At 41.3% G+C, this 10,275-nt stretch overlaps 1 protein-coding gene across 1 annotated transcript in view; it reads left to right on the plus strand.

The window, feature by feature from the left end:
- Window positions 1-10,275, plus strand: part of Zgrf1 (zinc finger GRF-type containing 1) — a 59,399-nt gene that overhangs the window by 3,851 nt on the left and 45,273 nt on the right. The window contains exons 2-6 of the mRNA XM_033755988.1: window positions 336-426; window positions 1,529-1,609; window positions 2,704-2,763; window positions 5,326-5,511; window positions 6,001-8,191. Of these exons, the coding sequence (XP_033611879.1) occupies window positions 406-426; window positions 1,529-1,609; window positions 2,704-2,763; window positions 5,326-5,511; window positions 6,001-8,191 (2,539 nt within the window). The 5' untranslated portion in view covers window positions 336-405. The remainder of the gene's footprint in view (window positions 1-335; window positions 427-1,528; window positions 1,610-2,703; window positions 2,764-5,325; window positions 5,512-6,000; window positions 8,192-10,275) is intronic.

Genomic DNA, 10,275 nt, shown 5'->3' on the forward strand with positions numbered 1-10,275 from the left:
ACCCAAGGGGGCCATCTTGTGGGCACTGTAGAATCCTGAAAACTTTAAAAATTGGATTTGGGCTGTAAGGAGCCAAACTTGGAAGCAGACATTCACATTCTAATACATATTGTGGTGCCTGGAACAATATTTGCAGTCCATTAATTAATTTACAAGTTCTATTTGGTTTTCTCTTTTTCCACAATATCCATAACAGATTTTAATTATACCTCTTTCCCTTGGTAGTCTTCCAACTCTGATTTCTGTTTCTAGTTAAGTGTGTATTGGGAAAAATTCTAACTGATACATACTCTTTTTGTCAGGATTGAATATTCTATGTCATTTTTTAATTTTAGGTGGTATAAATACTTGAATAACCACTGATGGTTTCCTGGACCTTACTGGTTTACAATTTCAGAAGAAACAATGGAAAACCAAGAATTTATTGTAAGTCTTACTAATTTTCACTACTGTCCCCCATTTATTTTGGTGGTCCTGCAGATTGAACCCAGAGCTTCTGTGCTGAGCTATGTCCCCAGACCTTTTTTATTTTATAGTATTTTGCCACAGGTCTCCCTGACCACTGAGTTTCCTAGCTTCAGCCTCTCAGAAAGCTGGGATTCTAGATGTGCTCTACTATGCCTGGTTCCTCCCTTCCTTTTTTTTTGCTTTCTGACATTTCCCTCAAAACAAAAAGCAGAACACTGGATTGAGTTTGAGTTGGGAGGTTGAGTCAGGACAATCACAAATTCATGTCCAGCCCGTACTGAGGTATATCTCTGCTTTTTTTGTTGTTTTTTTTTGAGACAGGGTCTCACTATGTAGTGAGACTGACCTGGAACTCACTATGTAGCTCAGGCTGGTCTCGAACTCACAGCAATCCTCCTGCCTCAGCCTCCCAAGTGCTGGGATTACAAGCGTGCGCCACCACGCCCGGCCATCCCCTGCTTTTTTAAAAGACGGTTCTCACTGAGTTGCCCAGAATGGGCTTGAACTTTTGATCCCCCTGCCTCAGCCTCCTGAAGTGCTAAAATCACAGGTGTGTGCCACCATGCCCAACTTCAGCTTTTTTTTTTCCTGATGCTAAGCATTGAACTCAGGGCCTCATGCGTGCTAAGTATATATTCACTCACTGAGCTGCACCCAGTCCTCCTTCATTCATGTTATTGTCCTAATACTGATGCTTTTTGTTTTGTTTTTTGAGACAGGGCCTCACTGTGTAGTTCAGACTGCTCTGGAACTCACTACGTAGCCCAGGCTGGTCTTGAACTCACAGAGATCCTCCTGCCCCAGCCTCCTGAGTGTTGGGATTACAGGCATGTGCTACCAGGCTCGGCTCTCATACTTTTTTATTCAGTAGTAGAAATTGAACTCAGGACCTTGTGCTTGCCGGGCTGAGCTACATCCCCAGCCTACCAATGCTTTTATTTTGATGAGAGATATTGTAAATATTTTTTATATGTAGGGAGGATATATATAAAATATGTAACATTGACTTGAATATATATAAAGCGAAGCTGTTGTTTCCTTCTGTGCTTTGGGAAATCAGGTCCTATACACTCATCAAAAGACAAAGAAGGCCAAAGTATGGCGAGATGGAACCCTGAAGCTCTGCCCCTCAGGAAATAAGGTAAAGGCAGGGTGGGCTGCCAACCGAAGGGCAGCATGGCCTGTGGTCCTGGACCCTGCAGTGGATCCCGCATCAAATGAATCCCTGGGGCCGCGGTGCGCAGACAGGTTTTCAGAGGCTTCCCTGCAGCAGTGGTTAATGTACGGGACACAAGTCCAGTATGTCATTTCTTTTGATTAGAGACCACCCTGCTTAACCAGGCATTGACTCCGTGGCAGGCAGGCTTCAAGTGTCTCAATTTACTTAGTCTCTATGGCTCTTCCATTAGTTAGAAAAGGATTTTATTTTCCTAAGGAGGAAACAGGCACAGAGAGAAGTAGCTCACCCAGCACCTACCTCAGAGATAGGACATGGAGGGTCAGGGACAAACTGAGCCCCTTTGGCTCAAGAGCTTGTGTGCTAACCATGTTACTCTCTCTCCTTTTGTTTTTGTTTGAGACAACGTCTTGCTATGTAGCCCAGGCTGGAAGTCGTGATGATCCTCCTGCCTCAGCCTCCCGAGGACTAGAATTACACCAAGCCTGGCTTTCACCTCTCTCTTAATTTTACTAATTTAGAAAAAGAACTTTATTACAGAAGGGCTTATGATGTCATGTAGGACACACGGGTGATGTCCATGTCCCTCCTTGTGCTGCTAGAGATCCCCATGGTCTATCCTTATCTGTCCAACTGTAGCTGTGATTATTACTGAGGAGAGCTTTTCAGTAAAGGAGGCTGTTTATGACTATGTTTTAAATGAGTATTTAATTTATTGAAACAGTAAAAAACTCCCAACAAACTAGTTTTGCCTTAAGCCTTCAAGTTCAATTTCTGTAAGCCTGTTACATTTATTTGTTTGTTTTTTTTTATTTTTTGGTTTTATGAACCCAAGTGTCCTTGTGTAGTTCAGGTGACTCTGAACTCACTGTGTTGCACAGACTGAGCAGAGAGAGGTGTAATCAAGCTTTGAAATTTGAATTTCAAATCCAACTTCAACAAGGTGGCAAATTCTTTTTTTACATGATTTACTTATTTTGCTTTGCCTTTGAAGATGTTTGAGAAAAGCAGACTTAGATACCTTTTTTTATTTTTTTAACATTTCTGTTTTAACACAGGCAGTTTTACATGATGACAAAGGAGCTTGCTTGGAAAGTCTATTTCTGAAGTGCCTTGAGGTATTCAATGTGTTTATCTTATTTTTTACGTTATTATTTAAGTCTCTTTATTTCTTGGTTAATTTGTTAATAGTGTTGTCAAGGTACTAATAGTAATAATTATAACTTTCTTTTTTGAGCTATTGGGGATTAAAACTGAACCCAGGGCCTTCACACTGAGCTACACCTGCAAACATTTTTAATTTTTATTTTTGAGACAAAGTCTTGCTAAATTGCCCAGGCTAGGCTTGAACTTTCAGTCCTCCTGCATCAGACTTGCAGAGTGCTGGCATTTTTGGCATACACTACCATGTCTGGCATAACTGGTATTTGTTGGACATTTATTGTAAGTAGGATTGCAGGACACAAAAGTTTGGTAAATTTTCTATATTCGTCTAGTTGTGTTGATAGTGCTGGGATTCAAACCCAAGAAGTAACTCTTTTATTTGTGGTACTGGGGATTGAACCTAGAGCCTTTGAAGTACTACGCTGTGTCCCAGTCCTTTTTTTTTTTTTTTTTTTTTTGAGACAAGGTTTCACTAAGTTGCTAAATTGCCCAGACTGGTTTCCAGTTTGCCACTGTTCTGCCTCAGCCTCCCAATGTGCTGAGATTATAGGCCATTCCACCGGGCAAGTTTGGTTCTGTTGTATGAATTTTTTTGTTTTTGCCCCTTTTGTTTTGAGAGATGGAATTTTACTCTGTTGGTGTCACCCTGAACTCCAGGGTTCCAGGCTCCTCTTGTCTCACCCTCTCAGGTAGCTAAGTCTCTAGTGTATACTGGTGTGTCTGATTACATGCCTTTTTTTTTTTTTTTTTTTTTTTTTGGTACCGGGGATCGAATTTGGGTCCTGCGCTTGCGAGGTGGGCAGTGGAACCACTGAGCTAAATCCCTGGCCCGTGACTTTTTTTGGGGGGGGTACCGGGGATCGAACTTGGGACCTTGTGGTTATGCGGTAGGTGGCGAAACCACTAAGCTAAATCCCTGGCCCTATGACTTTTTTTTTTTTTTTTCAGCTTTAATTGAGTTTATTGGTACATTTTAGGGATACAGTACAGTTACATTCATTGTTGGGATCTTGTACCTTTACATGACAAGTCTTGGTTCTCATTTTTTCCCCTTGTCCCTGCCCTCCCTTCACCCCCTCCTCCCCTCCCCATCTACAATCACTTTATTTCCATCTTTTCATTATCTCACATTTTTTTCTTTTATTTTTTTTTTCCCTTTTTGATAGTGACTTTTTGATAGGCAGAGATCTACATTGGGAAATACTTTGAGGAATTATTCCTGTTTAAATCTTTTCTCAGATATTTATCATTTTCCCCCTGTTGCAAAAAGGAAAGGGAAGGAGAGAACTAAGGCATGTTTAAGTATAAAGAATAAAGATATTAGAGTTAATTATTTTGGATTCATTTCCAAACACCTCCTAGCTAACTTATCTTCTCCATGTCTAACTTCTCAACTGTAGAATGTAGCTCTAGATAGACTTTATGGAGTTGATCTAACGATTACAAATAATGTAAAGTACCTGGCAGATTAGTACAATGGTTCTAAGTACATTAAAATACACATTCTTGTCTTTCTTATGTTGTATTTGGCCATGGTTTTTAGTTCATCTTAGAATTTCACATGATATGGATACTGGTTCTACATTTATATTTACGAAGATAGTCTAAGGCATTATTCTAGTAGTATGGTTGTACCTACCATTCTTATTTCATCTTAAACTATTTCATTAGAAAAAGATTAAGCTTACAGAGATTTTGTGTATTTTCAAACTAGGTTGATAATTTTATTTTATGCCTTAGTCAGCAGTGGTGATGGTGGTGGCAGTGAGTGCTGTACTTGTTCATTAAAGTGATTCAAAATGGTTTTCATGGACTGGGGATTTAGCTCAGTGGCGCTGTGCCTGCCTCACAAACACGAGGTCCTGAATTCGATCCCCAGTTCCAAAAAATGTTTTCTTTGAATGTGATTTTTTAACCTACTAGTTATTCCTAGTACCTTAAATATATGCTAATTGTGAATATCTAATTCATATTAATTTATAAAGATATAATTGACAACTAATAGCTCTAATTTGAAAAATGATATCTACTTATATGGCTTCTAAGTGAGTTCTCTGAGGCATGGTTTGCTACTTGTCCCAGTTAGAAAAATCTTACTAACAAATGAATGTTTCTATTTTAGCTTAGCAAATACTTATTACTGCTTTACCTGGCATGTAACAAGGGGCCTCCTGTGGGCTCCACTTCAATGGACAAGTGAGCCAACTATTAAAATTGTATGATCCATTTCTGTGATTGTTAACTAGTGCAGCCTGAGAAGTTACTGAGGAATTTAGTTATAGATTTATTCATTTAACATTTATGTATTAACATCTGTTGTGCCTTGCTAGTATTAGTGGGCTTAGTGGACATACAGAGAACAAAGAACTTGGATGTGTAGGATGTTAGCATGTATGTGTGTATGTATGTATGTATTTTGCAGTGCTTGGGATCAAACCCAGGGCCTGGCACATGCAAGGTGATTGCTTGACCACTGAGCCATGCCCCAGCCCATTGCATCTATTTTTGACATTTAGGTGAAACCTGGGGCTGACTTTGAAAGTGATCGCTATTTAATCACAGTTGAGGAGGTGAAGGCCCCTGGAAGGCCAGTTGTTCAACAGGAAGTCATTGAAGAAGCACCAGCATGGGGTTCCAGGGGCTTCGTGTGCTCTGCTTGGTCTCGTGGGTGTCAGCCCCCCGGTTTAAAACGGAAATCAACTGTAAGTTTCTCTGTGGACAGTAGAATATCAATATATGTTTATAACAGTGTTTCAGTAGTAATGAATTTTGCAGTTACTGTATCCTGCCATTCAATAGTACTTCATTTGCTCAGAAAGGAAATAAATTTCCAGTGAGAAAAATCTTACTAACAAGTTAATTATATTTTAAGTTAGAAAATATCTGTTGCTACGTATCTTAGGCAAAGCATATGTTTTCCTTCTGTCTTTTTTTTTTTTTTTTGTAGCAGGAATTAAAGCTCAGGACCTTGTGTTTTCCAGGTAGGCACATGCCATTGAGCTAAATCCCTAGCTCCCTTCTTTTAGCCATTTTTTTTCATCGTTTCTTTTTTTTTTCCCGGTACCAGGGATTGAACTCAGGACTTTTCACTTGTAAGGCAAGTGCAGTGCCACTGAGCTAAATCCCTGCCCCTTATTTCATCTTTTCTTTATAGATAGCGGTATAGCTAACAATTGTTGTTATATTTTTAGGGTTTTCAAGGACCGCGTCAAGTCCCAAAGAAAATGACTGTTACAGAAAACGGGGAATCATCTGGATCATTTGAGGCTGGCACTGCTTTTTTTCCTCCTTTCTGCAGCACACTGCCTTTGTTTTCTACTGTTGGCAGGAAGGAGATAAATGCTCTACAAACAGACCCCAAAAGTACTGTTGTTGTGCAAACCGGAGAGAGCCAGGGTCCATTTCCTACCACCTCCTTTGAGGGGAGCCTGGGAGTGCCGGGGCAAGAGGAAGGTCTCTACGCTCCTCTCAGCTCTGGGTGTCAGCATGCTGACCCTGCACTGGCCACAGAACCCTTGAGAGGACACAGCTCAATCCCTCCATGTCCGCAAGTCTCTCAGCAGCACATGAGAAGCAAAGCGCAGATCTTAGCTCTTCTGAAGTCCACGCCGGCAACCATATGTGAGGAACCAGAGGCTGAGCTGCCAAGATGCTCTCTGCAGATGCAGACCCCACCTGTGTGTGGAGTTGGCCTGGAGAGGTGCACCGAGGTGATAGGCACAGAGGGTCCACACTGCCAGCAGCAGCCGGAAAATGCTGTGGGAAGCAGAAGCCGCTGGGCCATGTATTTATCCCCACTGAGTTCCCGGGCAGCTGCTTCTGCCACAGGTAGAGACGATATGGAAAGGCAACTGGCAGTGCAGGAAAATGACATGAATTTAAATTTGGAAGACCTTTTGGTACAAAAAAGGATGCAGGCCTTTGGAACATGTGCTGAAAAGGGCAAAAAGTATCACGAAGATGAGCCAGTGGACACTGATGAGTATGGGAATCAGGAGGAAAAACTAGAAATTCCTTCATTTTGTGGAAGCAGCAGCTTGCTGGTGAGCTGTAGCAGTGTAGGAAAGGGTGGGTTACTCTTAGAGGCTGGTATTTGTGAAAATAAGTTAGCACATTTTAGTGGAAATGACCAGCGGTGCACTGGAGAAGCTGCAAGGGGGGTTAGTACACTTGGACCCCCAGGACAGGAATGTCAGTTTGCAATGTGGTCTCTGCCAGCCTCAAGACATCTGCAGGCTGAGTCTTCCGTGAGTCATGACATCGTGGACAAGGTTTCAGAAAGTAACACTGTCAGTGAGAGTCTGGGTAGTGTCCAGGACCCTGGAGGGAATGGAACACAGCCATTTTTGGAGGTAACTTTTAATCTGAGCAATTTTGAGACCAGTGATACGGAGGAGAACGCACAGGAAAGCAGCATTTCCCAGGATGCAGGGATCTGGGTAAGAGGGGTTCTGGGTAATGGCAATTCATGTATTCAAAAGCCACGAGAAGGTCCAAGCTGTCAGGAAATTAACAGTGAAACTTTGCCACACCTGATGTCTGTTGGTGACAAGTGGACAGAGAAATGTTTTGTTAAAGAGTCACTGTCGAAGTTTTGTGATAAAACTTGTGTGGGTCTGGACATGGGACCTTGTGAAGGTGGAAACACAGGAGAAGCAATAGCAGAGGACAGCATCAGTGCTGCACAGCAATGTTCCAGCCCTTCCACAGCGGGCAGTGTTGATGGATATGTAGATAGCAAGGAAGATGCTAACGGATCTGTCCAAAACATTGGAAGCCACTGTGATTTTGCTTTACTCTCAAGTAAATCTAAAGGAACAGAGGCAGATTTACATACTCCTGACTTTTTAAACATAGTCACTAATCAGACTTCTAAAAACAATGACTTACTTTTCCATATACAAACTCTGCCTTTTATTTTGGGATGTGACTTAGATAAAGATGCTCAACAGGTTTTCCCACCAGTCTCTGATGATGAGAACAGTATCCAAGGATTAGATAGCAGTCAGGATCACTCAGAATCTGCTGCACTTGGTAAGTCCAATTTCCAAGTTTGTGATTCTTTGCCTAACCCTCAGGAAACAAAGCAGTGTATTTACAGAGACACCGAAGCTTATATTCCTGAATGTGAGCATTTGGGGAGGAGTCCAAGTCTGTTCTATGACCATAATCAAATACAAACTGCCAGAAATGGCAGTCAGTCCTGGAACAATCCTAGAAACTCTTCAGAACTCTCTGGAATAGCCAATAACATTTCCTTTTTGAAGTCACTGTCTGGACCCAGTACCGCTTTAGAAAGCTTGGAAATGCTGCAAAAGGGAAACATAGCCTTTCCACAGCAAGGAGCTCTGCAGGCAGAAGAGCCAGAGGGCAGAACTGAAGGTTAGAATGATGTGACTTCTGGATTTTCTCTTTGAAGCACAGGCTGAGAAGAGACTTACATGGCTGCCAATATAAACAATTCCAGTGTTTAACAGCCAGGTGTGGTGGCACACACCTGTGATCCCAGCACTTGGAAGGCTGAGGCAGGAGAATCACCATGAATTTGAGGCTAGCCTAGGCTACATAGCAAGACCCTATCAAAAAACCCAAAAAATCCCCCAAAACAAAAAATTCCAGTGTTTAGGTAGCGCATGTACTTGGTAAAACCAATTCTAATAGTGTGTAAATGGTGAAAACGAAGACTTTTTCCTATAACAACAGCCTCTTAGCCCACTCCTCAGAGTTAACCATAGTCTCTTGGAGAATTCTAGAATGTTCTATGCATGTACCATGTGCACGTATATTGGCACATAGAAGTGAATAGAACTGCAGACTAAGTGTTCCTAACCCAAAGCACTGATGCTTAACTATATAAGCCTTTCTATATTTGCACTTTACTCACAGTTCTGTGGCATAGGGGTTGTCTTCTCTTTTCTCTGCTCCATAATTTCTTTACTTTGGTGATACATGGCACTGAAACACATCTCAGCCTCCAACCCTGCATCCCAGCCCCGTTTTTATTTTGAGCTGGGGTCCTGCTGAATCTCTTAACTTGCCCAGACTGGGCTTGAAGTTGGCATCCTCCTGCCCCAGCCTCCCAGAGTGCTGGGATCAAAGGTGTGCATTACCAACCTCACTCTATAAACGTGTTTCTCTGTTCCATAGTATGAAAAGGGCTTGGCTCTAAGCAATGCCATAATTCCTCCTTCAGTTCTGTGGTGTCCACCAAATGTCTTTCAAACATCACTGCTAGGAAGACCTTTACAGATTTGTGAGTTCACACATCCTTTGCAAATCACTTTTCAGTAAGTGATACTGAGTCTGTCCACATAGCTAAGCATCATTTGTCCTTTTCCTAAATGTCTATTCTCCTTGGTCCAGGTTCTTTGTTTTTGCAGTAGAGTTGTTTGATCCCTGGGCCTTCTCACTGAACTACATTTCCAACCCTTTTTTTGTTTGGTGCTGTTTTTTATTTAGAGACAGCCTCATGATATTGCTAAGTTGCACAGGCGGGGCTCAAACTTGTGATCCTCCTGTCTCAGCCTCCTGGAGTGCTGGGATTATGGACATGGTCTACAGGCAAGTGCCGACACGTCTGACCATGTCAGGTTTTATAGTGGGTTTTACTCTTTTTGCTCGTCTTGATCTGTTACAGTTCTTTTTATAGCACAGATACTAACCCCTTGTATTTGTTGCACATATTTTCTTTTGATTTCACTTATGATATGTTGCCAATACAGTTGTCTTTTAAAGAATGTAATAGTAAATATTTGTACATGTGAATGTAAATGAATATTGTACTTTATGATTATCTCAAAATCTAACATCTCAAGACATTCGTGAGTATAAATAAATCGTACCTACTAAAATGATTCTTTGAAATGTAGTTAACTGATAATAGTCTAATTTTTTAATAAGTAAAAATCTTTAATGAAAAATAAATATGGATCTATAATGCTATATATGAGTCTAAAATTTTAATATGAAGATTTAGAAATTACAGAATTTAGTTTTGGAGAAAGTATTCTACCATCAGATTGGAAGGGAGAATTGCAGTTGATTGTCATCATTTGTTGTTGTTAGGTATTAGCTAGTCATGAACTATTTCTCCTGTGGGGAATACAGGGTTAGGTTCCAGCAAGCCTCTGCTCAGAACATTTTTGTCAGTTCAATACATAACCTTATTTTATTTGTGTCTCTGTTTAAAGATATCTTCCTTAAGCTGGGTGTAATAGTGCACCCCTGCAATCTCGCACTCAGGACTGAAGCAGGAGAATCACCAAAAGTTTGAGGCTAGCCTGGGCTACATAGTGAGTCCCTGTCTTAAAAACTATCTTCTTTAATGTATAGTTGACTCATTAGTGTTGAACTCATGATTGACTGAACTATAACAAACCTAGACAAAACTTCAATCTTGAAACATCAACCTTCTTGCACTTAGGAAGTCCCCTCTCTCCCTCCCTCCCCCCTCCCCCCCCTCAACC

The sequence above is a fragment of the Fukomys damarensis genome, unplaced genomic scaffold (genome assembly GCF_012274545.1).
Source record: "Fukomys damarensis isolate Sample0158 unplaced genomic scaffold, DMR_v1.0_HiC HiC_scaffold_25, whole genome shotgun sequence".
Lineage (NCBI taxonomy): Eukaryota > Metazoa > Chordata > Mammalia > Rodentia > Bathyergidae > Fukomys > Fukomys damarensis.